General features: G+C 40.6%; 1 protein-coding gene across 2 annotated transcripts in view; it reads right to left on the reverse strand.

The window, feature by feature from the left end:
* Positions 1 to 21039, reverse strand: part of syt7a (synaptotagmin VIIa) — a 138523-nt gene extending 117484 nt beyond the window's left edge. The window contains exon 1 of one of the 2 annotated variants that reach the window (XM_077210098.1): positions 20825 to 21039. In XM_077210098.1, coding sequence (XP_077066213.1) covers positions 20825 to 20858 — 34 coding nt within the window. In that variant the 5' untranslated portion in view covers positions 20859 to 21039. The remainder of the gene's footprint in view (positions 1 to 20824) is intronic. The other variant, XM_077210099.1, reaches the window with a different exon arrangement.

Consider the following 21039-nt stretch of genomic DNA (forward strand, 5'->3'; position numbering starts at 1 on the left):
TTCATAAATTAGAAGCTAATTCGTTTGACCTTGTGACCTTCCAGGGGTCGTGTTAATGAAGACCTGGATTGTCAATGCAGGTGTATGTGTGTGTGTGTGTGTGTGTGTGGTCTCAAGAGTCAGATCAGTGGCTCTCTGCATGTAGCTTGTCCATGAATTAACACCATCTGTCCTGAAATATTCATGAGGTTTCACTGGTACATATGGATATGTCTGTCTTTAAATATATGATCATCTCTCTCCATGTATCCTGAGGTGTCCTCAAAGGAAGGAAAAATCACAAATGAGATATCTTTAATGTCTCAAGTGATCCTCCCAGACAGCAATGCAATAAAATAGACAGTGAGAATATGTAGGGTGAGACAATATTAGGTTATTTCTGTAATATTATCTTTAAACCTACCCAAACACAAAGGACTCACAATAGGAGAAGAGCGTATGATTGTCTCACGTTGTCAAATGACAACGGTTGCTAAGACAGGATTGGTCAATAATGGTTTATGGTGGGTGGGGTTTCGGGCCAATTTATCAGATTCTGATTGCTGGATCATTAACGGGACAGTTCAACCAAAAAATTATCCCATAATTTACTCACCCTCAAGCCATCCTAAGTGTATATGACTTTCTTCTTTCAGAGTTATATTATAAAATATCCTCACTCTTCCAAGCTTACAAGCAAAAAAAGCACATCCATCCATCATAAAAGTAATACATACAGCGCCAGGGGGTTAATAAAGGCTTTATAGTTATAGTTAATAAGTAATAAGTACGCGAGTCGAGTTCTGGCGGAAGATTGACCTCTGACCCCACGCATGACCTAAGATGTAGGAGTAACGTAAACTAAGATTCAAACAAATAGGCAACAAACTCAAGCATCTTCTTAAAAAATTCTCGTTTTATACTCTTTTGTATTTCCCTATCCTCTGCGCTTCTGCGTTCGTCATTACATCATGCGTCGGGTCAGAGGTCACTCTTCAGCCGGAACTACACTCGCTACGGCTGTTACTGGAAACCAGTGATTATTGTTTATAAAAGTTATAAATATGATTATTTTTCTAACAAAAACACATCAGAAGGGCTTTCTTAACCCCCTGGAGCCGTATGGATCACTTTTATGATGGATGGATGCGCTTTTTTTGGGCTTCAAAATCTAAGTTGCTATTCACTCCCATTATAAAGCTTGGAGGAGCCAGGATATTTTCTAATATAACTCTGATTGTGTTTGGCTGAAAGAAGAAAGTCATTTACACCTAGGATGGCTTGAGGGCCAGTCAATTACGGGATAGTTTTCATCTTTAAGGACAGGAAGATGCTTTTTCATGTTTAACGTGACACACATTCATGATGACAAAGATTGAAAGAGATGCTAAAGCGCTACTAATATCACTCACACACTCCTTTATATCATGCTGAGGACATTCCTGCATTTTTACATAATCATTAACATTATTTAGCATGTCTACTAAGCCGTTTTCCTCAAGGGGACTGTTCTGCACAAAGAAGGTGATTTCAGCTTTTTCTATTCTGGTGATGACATTTGGTCCCTAAAACGTAGTCAAACCTGACCCGAACAACACAGATCCATTATGTGTCACATGAGCTGTATCATGGCGAGTCCACACAGCACAAACATCCCTCTTACACAGATCATATTCACAGTGTGTGTGTGCTGAGCAGTTATGCAATCTCTGTGTTCATTTTACGTTCTCGCAAGTGTAGAACTCGCACAGCTTTCTGCTTTCTCCATCTTTCTCATCTTTTGTCGTCTCTCGCTCTATAAATACCTAAGCCCAAAACACACTCACTCCATCCCATCTGCACCTACAAGACTCTTACAAACAATAAACAAAGCAGAGAGAACGTGGACAATAGAAACAATTGTGCAAATTAATGATCATTATCTTTTTATATATTTAGTAATGAGGACTCATGTTCAACGAAGGACGAAAAGAGAAATAATGAGAGTTTGTTTGTGATCGCTGATGTTCTGCATTAGCATCAGATCGGTCTGATTTTCCCAGGCGTTGCTTTTTGTAAGTGCAGCATGACGACAATTCTAGGTCAAGAGTAAATATCCTTTTGTAGTCAGCTTTATGAAAGTGTGTGGAACAATTGCTTGAGCAAATATACTCAGCATTAAGGGTGTGTTATCTGAAGCAAATCTCAACAACAAGAGCTTTGAGGAAGACTACCTGAATGAGAACACATGCCCCGCCCCTTTCCCATAACATGAGGTTTCTTGCTGAAGAGGAAATGTATGTTTAAAAATAACATCTGCTAAACCAAATCAGTATCGATTCAAACGAGCCACCCGTTTAAATACTATATAATGCAGAGATTAATGGATGAGAGAATTATGAATGCGAGTTAAATATGAACTGAATGGGAGATAAATCTCCCAAATGATGTTTACATTTTGAATAAGATTCAGCTCAGATTTGATCAAATTACAAATACATACAGATTCAATTTAGATTAAAAATGGATTTAACCTGCATTAGAAAAATCCTAATTGCATATGAATCAAATCTGTATTGAATCTGTATGAAATTGTAATTGAATCAAATCTATACTGAATAATAAGATTCAGTACAGATTTGATTCAATTACAATTTCATACAGATTCAATTCAGATTAAATATGACTTGAATTGGCATAACATCATGGAAAATCCTAATTTAATATGAATCAAATCTGTATTGAATTTGTATGAAATTGTAATTGGATCAAATCTGTATACTGAATGTCTCGTTGAAATAGTAAAAATTGTAATCGAATCAAATCTGTACTTGAATCTTTTTTTATTATAAATTAAATTAGAAGCTAATCTGAGCTCTGAAATTCATGTGTATACAGTCCTACTTAAATATGAATCAAATATCCCACCTAAGCTGAATTAACTAAAAACTGACTCACACTTTTCCCAGTTTGCTGTCTTTGAGGTCACAGCTCAGATAGTCACCAGTGAAGGGTTCATGACGTTTTTGTGGTGCCATTAGCGTTAGTTTCCTGTGGCTGTAAAGTATGCACCAGCTTAGCAACTTCCATTTGCATGAAAGGGAATGCTAATGCATTGCTCCCTCCAGGTATTACAGACCCCCTTGGTGCCAAACATGGATGAGAGGAGATTGAGAACAGAGCTGCCCAACTGGTGTCGGATCAGGAGAAGGAACAAACAGGGACATGCAAATGTGTGTGTACGTGTTCTCTCCTGGATTTGGTCTGCTTCGACCATATTGTGCCTGCTTTTCTGGTTTTCCCTATCTCCGTTCACATCTGTGTGTGTTCATTTATCTTTCACTTTAATTATGGGGAGGATAACAGCAGTGTGTGTGCAAACAGTACGCAAACACATACACTCCTGCCAAGTGCTCTCAGGATGGTGAAATCTCTTTATATGTCGTCTGTTCGCATTGTGCATCATGCGTGTTTCACTCCACAATGGCATTTCACATGTCAGGTGTCCGTCACTCCACTGTTTTTCCTCCTATAGTTTTAGCTCTGGCCACCAGGGGGCAACAGAGTCCATTTTAGGGTCAGTGTGTCTTCAGAATCAATAACTAGAAGCATTTACAGCAGTGACAGGAAAGGCTTAAAAACACATCATTTGGACTGGACATGGCGGTTTTCTCAAACCAGATTTCAATTACGTTCATGACATCCATCTCGCGGATCTAGGATGCTTTACCAAAGGATTTATGGGGAAAGCCTTTTTTGTGCCTTAAAAAAAAAAGAGTTTGGGGCTTTTAAAAGTGCACTTCAAAAAGTTTTCCCAGTAAAGAAATGAGTAGAACTTCTGAAAAATGTGTAAAAGCATATACATCTCACATGACATTAATTGGCCCACAAAATGTTTATTTCACATGAAGCGCTAGCCTCATAAGAGACACCATTTTGAGATCAAATGGCCAGCTGAACATTATTCACTTTATCTCAGCAACCGGACTAATATCAGACACTTTCACTCACATATAATATTATATTAATCATGGCTTACTGTGAATAGCGCATTTCTACAATGACAATAACTGTATCTTAAATGGCACCAGCAATGCCAAGGTTGTGTGTTCGATTCCAAGGGAATCCATGAACTGATATAATTTAAACCTGTAATGCAATTTAATTGCATTGGGTAAAACAAGCATCTGCCAAATGCATGAATGCAAACATTTCTGTGACGTTGCATAAACGTTGCAAGACTCTGGCGCAACATACTAAGTGCAAATTACTGGATGTCATTGAAACTTCGCCCTTTGATGGACGGCTTCTGTTAATGAGAATGAATAATTGACTAAACAAATAAGCAAACCCCATTCTTTCAGCAGGGGTGCTGAAAATCATTATCACTTGCTAACTGCATCTATTCACGAAACGTATTTCTAGCGTCAGGACTCATTATTGCGTCTGAAGATCTATAAATAGACTCCTGTGAAAGCAATTATCCAGCAAACTGCAGGTATGAGGCTCGTGAGTGAGCCAATGGCGGGCCGGTGGGGAAAGCGAGAGGTGAGGTTACTTAACGCAAGATCGTATGAACGACAGACTTGTTGGAACCGAGCATACGTGAGCTGGAATATTTGGCCTTGGCCGTTTCTGAAAGGAATGACATTGAGGGCAGAGAAAATCAAACTATAACAAGCTACCCGGAGGGGAAATTGAGAGCGACGGCCAGTTGACAGTAGTCAGTAAACAAACATGATGGAATTCGGAATGTTGGTGGTGTTCTATCCTCCACCTGCTGCTCATTATGCATCCAATGCCTTAGAATGTTCAATATTCATTGAGATCATGAATATTTAACGACCCCCTCAACTGATTCTTGTTGATAAAAATTTAACAGGTGATCACTGGGGACGAGTACAAAGGACAATGAGAAATGAATCTGTCAGGTCGTTTAAGGAGTGTAATGGTGTGCTTTTCTTTTGATCCCCCCGCTGACGATCTAAGGCTCTTTATGGCTGCTTTATTGCCAGGTGTATAGAAAGCAAGACAGACATGATAGACAGACAGACAGATGGGTGAGTAGATGGAAGAACAGACAGACGGATATACGGACAGACAGATTGATTGATTTATTGATAATAGAATGGTAGACAGACAGACAAGAAGGACAGACGGATAGATGCATAGACAGAGAGGCGGATAGACATATTGATTTATAGAGAGAATGATAGAATGATAGATAGATAGATAGATAGAATGATAGATAGATAGATAGATAGATAGATAGATAGATAGATAGATAGATAGATAGATAGATAGATAGATAGATAGATAGATAGATAGATAGATAGATAGATAGAGTTATACTGTGAAAGACAGATCAAGTTATGATGATAAAAGGAGATGATAGAGGTAGAGGAATGAAGGAATGAACAGACTCTGAAGACATGGCACTCATTCAGCACAATCTGTCCATCTCAACACATTGCCAGATTTTAACACACACACACACACACAAACATGCACAAATCTCTTCTAACAATCTTGTTTAAACACACACATGAAACTGATGAATTTCCAGACTGAGTTTTCTGCATCATTCGTCCACTGCCTTTTGTGTATTGCTGAATGCTGTATTATTTTATTGAGGGTGTTTGTTTATCGGTTCATTAGCCTTCAGCTACACTCAGACTTCTGGAGATACAGTTTGACCGCAGCTACAGCTGGATGATGCAATATACATAAATCCTGTGCATAACATATATGACGTCCTATAAATAAACACAAACACACATACTTGCCTCCATCAACTTACAGAGAAAGCACATCCTCACACACATTCAGTTTCTTTTCTCTTGCTCAGTGAAACACACACACACACACACACACACACTCCCTCTTTCCACTTAGCACAAAAATATCAAACATGAATAGTGAGTCACACACACACACACACACACACGCTCTCTCTCGTTCTGTCTCCAGCCCTCTGGAGAGGCTCTCTGCTCTCCGGAGAGGCAAGTGATTAAAAGATTTTTCCCTGTTTTTCCTTTCACAGCTCCTCAAAAGCTCAGCGCAAAACATGACAGGCCTTAGCACACACGTGTGTTTGTGTGTCTGTGTGTGTGTGTGTGTGGTGGGGGGTGGGGGGTTTGTGATGTCATTCCTCAATCATTATCTAGTTGTTGTCACTGTGCTTTTTGCTAGTTTTTTTGGTCTTTTTAAAATCTTTTTAAACGCTACCTGGTTTTCTGTCTTTGCAGATTATTTTTTCTCCCATTTCGCTCTTTCCATAATTCCACAGTTCTGTTTTCTTAGCTGGAGTTCTCCAAAGCAGGAGAAGAAAATTATGAGTGATTGTTATGAGATGAGAAGAGATGAGAAGAGATGGGATGAGATGAGATGAGATGGGATGGGATGAGATGAGATGAGATGGGATGGGATTGGATGAGATGGGATGGGATGAGATGGGATGGGATGGGATGAGATGTGATGAGATGAGATGAGATTAGATGGGATGGCATGGGATGAGATGAGATAGGATGAGATGGGATGAGATGAGATGGGATGAGATGGGATGAGATGAGATGGGATGGGATGGGATGGGATGGGATAGGATGGGATGAGATGAGATGGGATGAGAGAAGGATGAGATGGGATGGGATAGGATAGGATGAGATGAGATGGGATGGGATGGGATGGGATGAGATGAGATGGGATGGGATGAGATGGGATGGGATGAGATGGGATGAGATGGGATGGGATGGGATGAGATGAGATGAGAGAAGGATGAGATGAGGTGAGATGGTGCACAGGAAACAGGAAAGGAAAAGGAAAAGAGGAGAGGAGAGGAGAGGAGAAGAGAATCTTTTATGCTGCTCGTATTGAACCAAGGGATGGTTGTATAACACGTTGCATGCATTAAAGCACACGTCACATACACACACACAGGCACATAACATAAAGCTGTATGACGAAAGGCTTTCATCTCTGTTACTCCCGGTACTCCTCTTATCCTCAGTAAACCTGCTCTCACCTCTGTCTTACCTCTGAGTTTGCTCTCGCTCACACACAAATTCTCCCGCTCTCCTCTACATGACCTTGACTGAAGTATCACTCCAGGGGGCTTCGCTCGCTCTCCTTTCTCCATCACTCTCTCATGCACATTTTGACATATTAATCCTGCTTGAAAAACATCAAATTGTTGTCTGATAGTCTGGAGACATTCCTGAGAGAAGAAATGAGATGAGACAAGAAGAGAAAATGAGTGGTGGGATGAGGCGAGAAAAGGTGAAATAAGAAGAGAACAGACAAAAAAACTAGAGGTGAGGTAAGGCTAGACTACGTGATGAGAGATGAGGCAACATGAAAATGAGAAATGAGAGAAAAGATGAGAAAATGAGAGGTGAAGCAGAAAGTAGTCAAGCTGAAAACAATGAGAAAACAAAACAAGAAGAGGCAAGACTAGACAAGTCGAGTTGAGAAGTGAGGAACAGAAATAGAAACAGAACAGAGAAGAGGAAAGGAGAGAGGAAAGGAGAAAATGGAGATGAGATGAGAAGAGACATAAGGCTGAAAAGAAACAATCAAACAATTGTTGAGGAAAGACAAAATAAGAAAAGATGGGGAAAGTAGATGAGACACATTAGAAAAGAGAAATTTAGTTGTGTTGAGACAAGATGAGAAGAAAGAAAGGCAGAGAAAAAAACAAACAGAACAGAAGAGACGAGAACAGAAGAGACGAGACGAGAACAGAAGAGACGAAAACAGAACTGAACAGAAGAGAACATAAAAGACGAGAACAGAAGAGACGAGAACGGAACAGAACAGAAAAGAACAGAAGAGACGAGAACAGAAGAGACGAGAACAGAACAGAACAGAACACAACAGAAGAGATGAGAACAGAACAGAACAGAAGAGACGAGAACAGAACAGAACAGAACCGAAGAGAACAGAACAGAAGAGAAGAGAAGAGACGAGAACAAAAGAGACAAGACAAGAACAGAACGGAACAGAACAGAACAGAAGAGACGAGACAAGAACAGAACGGAACAGAACAGAAGAGACGAGAACAGAAGAGAACAGAAGAGAACAGAAGAGACGAGACAAGAACAGAACCGAAGAGACGAGAACAGAACAGAACAGAACAGAAGAGAACAGAAGAGACGAGACGAGAACAGAACAGAAGAGACGAGAACAGAACGGAACAGAACAGAAGAGACGAGAACAGAAGAGACGAGAACAGAAGATAACAGAAGAGACGAGAACAGAATGGAACAGAACAGAAGAGAACAGAAGAGACGAGACAAGAACAGAACAGAAGAGACGAGAACAGAACGGAACAGAACAGAAGAGACGAGAACAGAAGAGAACAGAAGAGACGAGACAAGAAGACAACAGAAGGGACGAGAACGGAACAGAAGAGAACAGAAGAGACGAGACGAGAACAGAACAGAAGAGACGAGAACAGAATTGGAACAGAACAGAAGAGAACAGAAGAGACGAGACAAGAACAGAACAGAAGAGACGAGAACAGAACAGAAGAGACAAGAACAGAACGGAACAGAACAGAAGAGACGAGAAGAGAACAGAAGAGAACAGATGAGACGAGACGAGAACGAAACGGAACAGAACAGCAGAGACAAGACAAGACGAGACGAGACAAGAACAGAACAGAAGAGAACAGAAGAGACGAGAACAGAACAGAAGAGACGAGACGAGACAGGAATTGAAGAGACGAGAACAGAACAGAAGAGACGAGACAAGACGAGAAGAGAACAGAACGGAACAGAACAGAACAGAAAAGACGAGAACAGAACAGAAGAGAACAGAAGAGAACAGAAGAGACGAGAACAGAAGAGACGAGAACAGAAGAGACGAGAACAGAAGAGGCGAGAACAGAACAGAAGAGACGAGACAAGAACAAAACGGAACAGAACAGAAGAGACGAGAACAGAAGAGACGAGAACAGAACAGAAGAGACGAGAACAGAACAGAAGAGACGAGAACAGAAGAGACGAGACGAAAACAGAATGCAACAGAACAGAAGAGACGAGAACAGAAGAGACGAGAACAAAAGAGACGAGACGAGAACAGAAGAGATGAGAACAGAAGAGACGAGAACAGAACAGAAGAGAACAGAAGAGACGATAACAGAAGCGACGAGAACAGAACAGAAGAGACGAGACGAGAACAGAAGAGAACAGAACAGAATAGAAGAGACGAGACGAGACGAGAACAGAACAGAACGGAACAGAACAGAACAGAACAGAACAGAACAGACGAGAAGAGAACAGAAGAGAACAGAAGAGACGAGAACAGAAGAGACGAGAACAGAAGAGACGAGACGAGAACAGAAGAGACGAGACGAGAACGAAACGGAACAGAACAGAAGAGACAAGACAAGACGAGACGAGAACAGAACAGAAGAGAACAGAAGAGATGAGAACAGAACAGAATAGACGAGAACAGAACAGAAGAGACGAGAACAGAAGAGACGAGACGAGAATTGAAGAGACCAGAAGAGAACAGAAGAGACGAGACAAAACGAGAAGAGAACAGAAGAGAACAGAAGAGACGAGAACAGAAGAAACGACGAGAACAGAAGAGACGAGACGAGAATTGAAGAGACCAGAACAGAAGAGACAAGACAAGACGAGACGAGAACAGAACAGAAGAGAACAGAAGAGATGAGACAAAACGAGAAGAGAACAGAACGGAACAGAACAGAAGAGACGAGAACAGAACAGAAGAGAACAGAACAGAAGAGAACAGAAGAGATGAGAACAGAAGAGATAAGAACAGAAGAGACGAGACGAGAACAGAAGAGACGAGAACAGAACAGAAGAGACGAGACAAGAACAGAACGGAACAGAACAGAAGAGACGAGAACAGAACAGAAAAGACGAGAACAGAACAGAAGAGACGAGAACAGAAGAGACGAGACGAAAACAGAATGGAACAGAACAGAAGAGACGAGAACAGAAGAGACGAGAACAAAAGAGACGAAACGAGAACAGAAGAGACGAGAACAGAACAGAAGAGACGAGACAAGAACAGAAGAGAACAGAACAGAACAGAACAGAAGAGACGAGAACAGAAGAGACGAGAACAGAAGAGATGAGAACAGAACAGAAGAGACGAGAACAGAACAGAACAGAAGAGAACAGAACAGAAGAGAACAGAACAGAAGAGACGAGACAAGAACAGAAGAGAACAGAACAGAAGAGACGAGAACAGAAGAGACGAGAACAGAAGAGACGAGACGAGAACAGAATGGAACAGAAGAGACGAGACGAGAACAGAAGAGACGAGACGAGAACAGAACAGAAGAGACGAGAACAGAAGAGACAAAAAGAGAACAGAACAGAAGAGACGAGAACAGAACAGAAGAGACGAGAACCGAACAGAACAGAAAAGAAGAGTCGAGAATAGAAGACAGGAGAACAGAAGAGACGAGAATAGAAGAGATGAGAACAGAACGGAACAGAGCAGAACAGAAGAGACCAGAAGAGACGAGAATAGAAGAGAGGAGAACAGAACGGAACAGAGCAGAACAGAAGAGACCAGAAGAGACGAGAATAGAAGAGAGGAGAACAGAACGGAACAGAGCAGAACAGAAGAGACCAGAAGAGACGAGAATAGAAGAGAGGAGAACAGAACGGAACAGAGCAGAACAGAAGAGACCAGAAGAGACGAGAATAGAACGGAACAAAAGAAAACAGAACAGAAGAGACAAGAACAGAACAGAAGAGATGAGAAACAGGGGATGAAGAGTCTTCCGTCCCTTTCTGAATGACAAGTGAGTCTGGACCAAACTCAAGTCCACTCTGCTGGAGTGCTGCGATCCCTGTTTTAGACTGAATTAATACACTCGCTCTTGTCAAATAAAGGATTTCAGCCAAAACCATGCTTTTAGAGCTGGAGTAAAATCAACAGGGTCATCTCCATTACTCTGCACAGGAGAAACTACATCTACATCATAAACCCCGTATGAAGACAATCATCTGACTGCACATGCAAGATGCATTCATTTGTCTATAGTTTTTCTAAATCACGTTGCATACTTCAGTACTGACTGCTGACAAGAATATGACCTAAAATCTCCTCCGTCGTCTCATTCAATGCCAAGAGCTGAACGTGAGGCTATTTGAGGAGCAGGCTCTATTTCAGGTGTCCTCACACAATGGCTGTAATTATCTCCCGTTGTAGTAGTGTGTGTGTCTGTGTGTGTGCGTGTGAGATCTCACCACCAGCTCTTTACACTGAACAACATGGGTCATGTAAACAAAGAGCTGCTAGAATCACAAAACAGACAATCACTTTCACATCTCATAATGCCTATTCTTCATGTAATTTTACTGGGGTGGTTTTCCTGCTAATGAAAATGGAGTACGATCACACACACACATTTTCCTCTCTTCAGCTATCCATTTAAATTACACCCATCCAAACAGACTCAAGCATTAGTGTGGACTCACAGGAGTCGTTCTGTCTCGATCCGGCCAACTAAATCTCGTCCAAACACAAGCGGGACACACCCAGCGCAGCAAGACGGGACAGATGCTGGCAATAAGACTTCAAGATAAATACAACAGATATTGAGGAGCAAAACCCCACTACTACTGATGGTTTTGAATTGCTTGAAATATGATTGGAATCACTTTAAAAAAGAAAAATACAGTTAAGTGCAACATGTAACTAGTCTGTCATATACGCTACATAAAATTATAATGAGAACATTATAATTGTGTGCTTGAGACATGGCTTTTAATGGTGAGACTTTTGTTTTTGTAATCAGGCTCTCAAAAATTATATTACAAAAAATTTATTTTGATTTATCGGCCAATATATCGGTTATCTGCTTTCAAATATAAAGAATTATTGGTTATAGGTATCGGACAAAATCGGTGCATGCCTAGTAGGAACTGATAAAAAAATATATAGCTATACATAGTTTGAATGCAACGTAAGTCGCTTTGGATAAAAGCATCTGGCAAATGCATAAATGTAGATGAGGAATTTGCATTTATATTTCTGAATGACGCGATTACAGTATATACCATATCACATTTCATATATATCATATATATATACATATCATATCATATTTGGTGTTGCATGCAAATAAGTAAAGTGAATAAAGGAAATAAAAATACCTAAATAAAATGCCATTTACCCATACATAAAATAGGTTAACCATAACTTTTTGGATTCATAGTGCTCAGGAAAATTGTTTTTTGACCACATTTAATCTACATTCCATTTGATTTGGGTGTGAAAAAAATTATCACTGGTGAGACGTGTGCATACTATTTTGCACACTTCTCACTAATCTACACCATTTCGTAGTATAAATGGTGAGAGAAATGTGCATGTACAATTCATTTAAAAAAACACTTCCTCTAACTGGAAAAGTGTCCAATTGGAGAATTTATACATTGTATGTCAGAGTACTGTATATACTGTACAGTAAGTGCATCGTACATCATTTGGGACACAATCAAATCTTTGTATCTTCGACGCAAGATAAATCAAGTTGATGTTTTCAATCAGAGATGATGTTATGCACAACCAACCAAATGGAGTTTAGCTTTCATGCTGTTGTACACTTTAATTTAGCTTGGCATTCACTGCTTTTAGTGCCGACCTATTGACACCGCAGCATTTGAGGTTTTAGAATGATAGCTGCAGAAAATAATTTTGACTCATTCCACAGTTATAAAAAACAAGTCATGGCACTTGAAATTGAAGTACACAGAAGCAAGCACTTTGAGGGTCTAAAAGTAGATATGTGAAGCTCATATTTTTGTTTAAAGCATTTAAAAAGAACTTGAATATCATTGTCTAAATCATCCTTTTTGTGACTGAACATCTGTTGAATTTCTGCTAACATAATTCCTGTGCAGTTTGCTTTTGGTATTCTTGCACAACGGTATCACAAGAAAATGACAGGGATTAAAAACTTCACATGAGTTGTAATATAACTTGCTAACTTGAGACTAATGTGAGAGGATAACTTACTAACCTTTTCTAAATGTCTTAATGTTCATTTTCATTGTAAATGCCTTCCTGTAACAATTACCAATTATATTCTGTGGTAAGCAACTGTCGACAGAGCTTCATGTAGGGTAAAGGTATAGATATCAAGCAACAATGTTGTTCTGCAAAGTCAGACCACTCTTTCTCCTCCTTTCTCTCTCATATACTCTCGTTTCCATTGCTTGCTAATCACTTTGATGACTCTTACATCATAACCTAGATCGCTGTAAATTACATTAATGGCCAGCAGTGATAATGATTTGTGAAACAATAAATATTGCTTCAGAAGATATGATTTCTCACAGTCACCCCGGAAAATATTTGTCATCGTGCACTGGTAGTGTTCAGGCCAGTGTTTTGATTCAGTCCGACCACGGGGGTCGAAATTAGCATTAATCAATAAGACAGGCGGACCTTTAATCGCTCATCAGACTGCTTTATCTGATAGCCATGTTTTCCGGCACTTTAAAAGAGACAAATTATGAACAATAATTACATTAAAGCTGCACTTAAAATTCTCTAATTATTCAGTGTCCTTCAATGTACCACTTATGTGTTGCCATCACGACTACCGGAATTCAAAATGTTAAACTTGAAAATCTTGAACATAACGCGCTCAGTTATAAGGTCACATAGTTCTCTCTGTTTGTGCCGAGCATCTGTGGCAATAATTGAATTTTACTGCAGAAGAATGTGCCTTAAGAAGAATGAAAATGAACCATTGGACCTTCGCACTTCATTCAAGGTCACGTCCACACTCCCATTTGCCAATAAAACCAATCGCGTGAAAGAGAACGCAACACATCATTTCTAAAGAATTGTGAGCGGCAACATTAAACTTCGATGCACACGGACATATTCATTAGCTGACAATTTTGGCATCTAATATTCATTATGATGAAGAAGCTCAAATTCACAATCAATTTCCTGTTTCTCATAAGAGCAGGGTAAGATCCAACAGAGCTTAAAATCAATGCTCTTCCCTCTCACCTCTGTATAATAGCTCGGTACTGGTTTCCAATTACTCTCCCTTGTCGTCCGAGCTCAGGTACTGTGAGTAATATTCTGAGGGATCGACTCTCAAAGGGTTCTGTGACCATCTTCGACTTGGCTTTTCAGAGGTTTTTAAAAGCTCTTGAAGCTGGAAGTAATACATTTGTGGTGGAACAATAGTAGCTCTTTGGATGGTGTTGAGACAGAATTATGACTACCTGTGTTTTCGTGAGTTTTTTTTAAGTAAAAAAAATCATTCAACCCAACCTTCCTTTATAAAGTGCGTGACTGCTTTGGTGACTTTATCATGACTTCAAAAACTGTAGAACAAGCAATTTCGGCAGAATGTGCACATATTTCATTGGTTGAATCTACTAAACGAATACGTGAATCTAAGCATGAATATGCATATAGCTTGAGAACAAACTGTCTTTCGTTCAGTCCAAAACAAGGTCAATAGGTATGCAAATGGCAATTTCTGAAAATGTAAAAAATGACTGATGAGCATGCACAATTAAAATAGCGCTAATTGCCAGTAGCCTATTGGGAATGCATTGCTTTGGCGTACAACTAGTTTGCTCAACACTGTTAAAGGACATTATAATACAATTTTCATATAAATCATAATTCATTTAAGCACTCTATTGTTGTCTTTTTTCTATGAATAGATAAAAAGCCAAGCCCAGCAGGCCCATACAATGATTGAAGCAATACTAGTTTGACACTGTTTGTCTTTGCAGATTTGTAGACATAGCAGATTTACTCATTCTTATTATAATAAGATGTTTTGGTGGTGAACAGTTCGGTAGGGTTCAGCTTCAGCAGTCAGGCCCGGCTAATAGATGCTATAACTACACCATTATTCGGTCAAAAGGCATGTTTATTAATTGAAGTCTATTAAAAATGTGCAATGTACAGGGGTTGGACAATGAAACTGAAATCTGGTTTTAGACCATCATTTAATAGTATAGAGTAGGGCCTCCTTTTGTAGCCAATACAGCATCAGTTCATCTTGGGAATGACAGATACAAGTCCTTCACAGCGGACGGAGCGATTCTGAGCTGTTCCTCTTCCAGAACAATGTCCGTTTTTTGACTCGGTCCTCCAAAATACCCCAACGTTGCTCAAAAATATTTAGATCTGGTGACTGTGGAGGCCTGGGAGATGTTCAACTTCACTTTCATGTTCATCAAACCATTCTTTCACCAGTCCTGCTGTGTGTATTGGTGCATTATCATGCTGATACACGGCCCCACCTTGAACTATTAGATGCACAAGGTCCTCCAGAAGGGTTCGCTAGTCCTTGGCAGAGACGCATCCATCAAGTACAGTTGAGAAAGCCATGATATTGAAGCCCAAACCATCACTGATCCACCGCGTGCTTCACTCAGGACAGCATCAGTCCGTGTTCAGCCTCTTCGCTTCTTCTCTACCGTAACTCCCACGGATGTGAGAAAGACAGTGAAGGTGGACTCATCAGAGAACAATAAATGTTTCACATTATTCAGATTTGCACTGTTGGCACCACTGAAACCAACATTTGGCATTGGCACGAGTGACTAAAGATTTGGCTACAGCAGCTCGACCATGAATATTGACTCTGTGAAGCTTTTGACGAACAGTTTTGGTGGAAACAGGAGAGTGGAGGTGTGTATTTAATTCAGTTGTGGTTTTATGTTTTTTGGATACAGTCTGGGTTACATCCCTCTCAGCGTCCTCTTGTGTCGTCAGTTACTCCTGTTGGATGTGGTTTGTCCTACATGGTGGTTTGCCAACATTACCCTGTATAGCATAGCTCTCCATACACCACAAAGACTTGCAGTCCTGGTCACAGATGAGCCAGCGAGACACACACCAACAATATGTCATCTTTTTACTTCGCATGTGTCTCCCGTTACGTTGTGTGGACTGTAATATTTTATGTGCTGTGCTATTGCTCTGCTAATTCAACCTTCACACTCGGCTCTTCCTGATGTAATGTAAAATCAGAGAAGATTGGCCTTATACAGGCCTGAATCCTCCAACACTATATTGGCCAGTGTTTCAGTTTCATTGTCCAACCCCTATAAGCAAAATTTAAATTGCTTTCATTAAATGTCTCACCAGTACCAGATCTTTTAGGATTTTTCCATGTCTCTTCCGTGACGTTTACAGCTCATAAAGCAAAGATGGCAGCCTCCAGAGATCAATCTGACATTAAACTGAATGTCAACGCAAACTCAAAAGAAAAAGAATCAAACCAAAATGAATCAAAATCCACAGTACAACTACATATTGAGCATATCCGAGGACTTAACATCTGTATTATATTGTTGATTTGACACTGCAGTCACGAGCAAGATTTAAATACAGCTGTTCATCAAGAAAAGTCTATGGTGGTGAAGACAATTTGTCTATTTTTATTTCTTTTTCTGTTTGTCTGTGTCTCTCCATCGCTCGCTCTCTCTTTCAGATCAACAGGATTGCATGAATAATACATGAACTGTCAATCATTTCAGCACATTATACCCCTCCTGTCATCTTCTGTGCCACTGTGACACATCCATATTTACACATACACTTTTTTTCACCGTTTGGTCCATTCCCTCACTTATCATCTGCAATCTGTTCACTCAATTTAATAACACACAAACCTATCCAGCATGAGGGCCTAGTTTGACAAGATAAATGAAAACCAATTCCTGAACTTTTACATCTAGTCACCCAATCTTTAATATTTGGTCCATACTTGTGAGTGGCTCCATATATCAATGACATCAATCGATGAAACACACACAGACGCAATAATCAATAATGGACCTGATTTTGTTTCTTCATTCCCTAAACTGTATTGATGAAGCCCTATAGGAGCATGAATGACTGCCAGGCACATACAAGAGGTTTGCTTCGTTTGAAGCTCCAATCAGATCACATTTGCATTGTCATCCGTATAAAGCGAGTCATTAAAGGAAGAGTAACAAGCATGAAAGGTAAATATGTCTCACAGAAACAGTAGGAGAGGGGGTGAGGCTCCAGATTGTGTTTAACATCTTTACAGTCTGTTAGTGATTAGGTATTCGTTCTTCAAAACAAGTTATCTCAAATATCAAATATCTTATTATCTCATTGGCGTTTTTAATCAACCACAATTAGTAGGTCATTAACCCACAGTTGTGATCATTCATGTGATAACATTTGCAAAAACATCTCTTTATCAACTAACTCATAAAAATGACCTAGAAACACATCAACGGTAATAAAGTTTCTTCCACTTAGAAACGTGTGAAGAATTAAAGCGCACTGCTACACAAAATCACCTGCGAAAAACTTAATCAATTTACTCCATCAATCACATCCAAATCAATTAAACCATAACCAAACACACTCCCCCAACATCTAGGCTTTCGGTTCCATGATTGAAGGTAAATCCCAAATGAGTGAGTGCACTTGCTTATTGATTGTGTACTAGTGGTGGTTTGTTTGTGAAAGAATAAGTATTTTAAATGAATCTTATAAGTGAACGAATCGTTCTCATTGCACGTGACCAATAGCATTCAAACACATTCTATGAAGGAGCATTTCATTGGTTGAACACACTGAAGTAATTTACTAAGGCCTGTGACACACCAGAGGACTTTCAAAGCTTAACCGATTTTAAAACTGTGGGAGACACAGACATAGACCTCAGTTTAGCATTATAATCCTCCGAATGCACACTAGAAGATTCGTCCGGACCGCGAGACCACACACCTGTCGATTGTAACATCTTCACAGTGAGACGAGATCTCACGGAGACTCGCGAGATCAAACGTGACTTGAGAAGAAAAACGAATGGAGGACAATCGACGTGGTCAGCTGCTTCTCCAGGCGTGAGTTTTGTTTTACGGGGAAAAAAAAACAAAGATGAAATAAAGATTATAGACGATCTTCTTTCTAAATTCTCCACTTTCGTGGCATGTTTCCGGCTGCCTAGTTTCATAAGCACACAACATCCAGTTGGTGAAGCTCGCTGATCTCAATCTCATTGATTGGTGCAGGTATGACATCACTTTGTACGGCAAAACGCGGAAGCGAGTTGCATTTTAGCACTGCCGGTTCCATCGTCCCGGAACCAATGGGGTTTTTGAATGGGAGTTCGGTTAAATGGCTGAAATAAGGTCTGTGGCGAACACAAGCTCAAGACACTTTCATGTTTCATTCTATGGCTTAAAATACATCAGTATTACCCCACTCATTTTTTTGCCGTTACATGTCTTGAAAAAGGCGGTTGCTAACAAGTGGCTAAATGAGACTACAGAGTCTGTCGAGGAGATTAAACGTCATCACGCCGTACAGGTAAACTCAGTCCGCTTTTACAGCATCGTTATGCTTATAATTGTGCTCTTATAAACTATTCTAACTCAGATGTTCTGGGAAAATGTTTTAGATAAAAACTGGACAAGCTTTCGAAGGATTAGTGAAGGTGACGTTGAATTTGTAGGACCGTGATGTAGTTCATTTATAGCCTACCTTTAGCTTTTTACTTCTGCCGACTGCATTTAGGCTTCAAAATTCATAAAAGTTGTGTTCATCTGTGATAATTATCTTGATGGACAAAACATGCAAGTATCATAAACTTTTGTTGATCACAGAGCATGTTTTTAGCGATAATCCAAAAGCCTATGGCAAAATCCTATTGGGTTTTTGTCGAGGGAACCAGCGTGATGCGAACTGCCGATTGGCCTACAAACTGACGTCATACCTGCACTCTATTGGCTGTCGCGGGTATCACGATGAAGAGTCGTGTTTGACATTTACATGTTTGATATTTACGATTTGTGATCGTGCGGGCTCCAATGCGATCGGGAGCAGTAAAATAATCGTAACGACACCACACAAATCAAAGGTAGCGGTAGTTCTGGCAGGTCACATTATACATATTTAAGCTCCTTCAGTATTATCAGCAGCTATCGCGTTCTCAGGAGCGAATTACCCTCCTCCCTCCCCAGCTCCTCCTCTCGCCCAGTCAGGATTTGGCATTCTGATTCCCCTTGAATAAGACTAATTTCTCGAATTATGTTGTACATTAAAGTATTGACAATGATATCTGCAATACATTTATGTTAGTTCTGTTTACCCTCAGGGGGGTTATTGCTGCTCTTGCCCAGAACAAAACCATACCGCCAAACGCCAATCCAAACTGTATGCTAATTGTCAATCATCTTTGACGATAGTGGTCCTGACAGAATTGAGGATTTTTTAGAATTGAGGATTTTTTGGACAAAAAGTCAGTTGCGAGAAGCCTTGAATCGAGAAGCCACATACCCCAGATCGTTGGGGGTAGCAAATCTGGCCCAAAATTGGGCTTAAAATCTTCAAGTGTGTGGCCAGCCTGAACTAGTCAGTGTTTTAATCTGAAGAGAGGCACTGAATAAGACACATCTTTTGAAAACGGACTGGGACGTGACATTAAACAAATGATATTGAAAAGTCCTTATTATGCTTATGTTACTGTCAGTTTACCAAGTTTCTTAGAAGATTTGCAAACAAGCGCAGTTTATTAAAACACAGCAAAACTGTCTCGCTCAAGTGAATGACCCAATGACGCCCACAACAGGCAAAAAGATACGTTTGTCTCCACCTACAGGCCTAACGATGTAGAAAACGTCACTGACTGAATCACTGAACAAATTTTTAATGGAATCAAAGTCCCAGCCACTTGTGTGTAGCTAATACATGTTCTGCTAACCTTTTGGGGATGAGTAAAAAAAGCAAATCCTGACTGAACCTTCTCATGGGGATTGTTGACAAATTGACTAAATGATGTCTTATTTAGAATTACATAACAGTAATTATGATAACCTTCAAGCGAACATTTCCTTTTACAGTAGGCTATGCTGTGTGATCCTGTTTGGTTATATTAGGGAACCAGTTCACAACGTTCAAGCATCTTTATAAAGAACACTTTGCAAATGTTAATTATGTGTGTACCTATACAAATTCGTGTTTGTGGGATAAACAAGTAAATGTGATGGGCTTATCCGTGCCCACCTTTCCTTTCCAAACCCACAGTTTCATGCACGCTACGGTTATCATCTTCTCACGGCCATTACCGCATATCAAACACCGTCTTTTGCTTTCTGGCTCTCGGTAGCAGCAGGTGTTGCTGGCGTAACCCGAACGCGCCCACTCTCAATTCCAGTCACCTACGTTCCGGAGCCCCGAAGCGAATTCATTTACCGTGGGAGGGACACCGGGGAAAATTGTAGTGGACACCCAGCGAATTCACGGGGAATCACGCTACGGAAACACGTGGGAGAGCTGACACAAATAACAGCCCACGATACCCCAGCAAAACGCCCGCGGAATCATCACCCAAAAAAAAAAAAATCACATTGACACAAAGATCAGCGCGCAGTGATGCGGATACCGGGGACGAGGCACCTGCTTTGACCTTGTGTTTTAGTCGTACGTCCTTCCTCAAGTCTCTTCATGTGAGGATCTACCAAGGACGAAGCGCACAACAAGTAGCTCTGATCGATCCTTCGATAAGAAAGCATGCACGCAACAACAGACCTTCGTGGGACCTCAAATCAAAGTTATACATCAAATACAGCATGCAACAGTAATCGCTGTCAACGCAAATGCCCTGAGAGCGCGTGTCCGCGTGACAATGTCAAACAGTCATTAGTGCGCGCGCGCTTGTATGTGTGCGCCTGGACAATGGTGTAAAACAAGGGGGCAAAGAAGTGATGACCCCCGTGACAGGTGCCTACCATCTCCAACACCCCCCGTGCCTCCACACCAGACCTGTCCGCGCCACAGGCACCAGTCCAAGGGGAGAAGATACTCCTACAAGTTTAATGGCAATAGAAACAAAAGCGCTCACCTTTGCTGTACTCCTCCTCCCTGTTCAGATACATGTCTGCAGATTGATGATGGACTCCTGGCTGGATGATTTAAGTGCTTATTGTTACTCCACCGGGGGAAACTCTCGCGGTTCCGTGAGTGTTTATTGTGTCGTTGCTCGGCGGAGAGTCCTCCTCCTCCCAGAATTACGCGCGAGCAGGTTGTCTGCACACATCTACTTTCTCTCTCTCTCTC

This window comes from Siphateles boraxobius, unplaced genomic scaffold (assembly GCF_051911475.1).
Source record: "Siphateles boraxobius isolate OS27281-9 unplaced genomic scaffold, OSU_SipBor_1 65, whole genome shotgun sequence".
In the NCBI taxonomy this organism is placed as follows: Eukaryota; Metazoa; Chordata; class Actinopteri; order Cypriniformes; family Leuciscidae; genus Siphateles; species Siphateles boraxobius.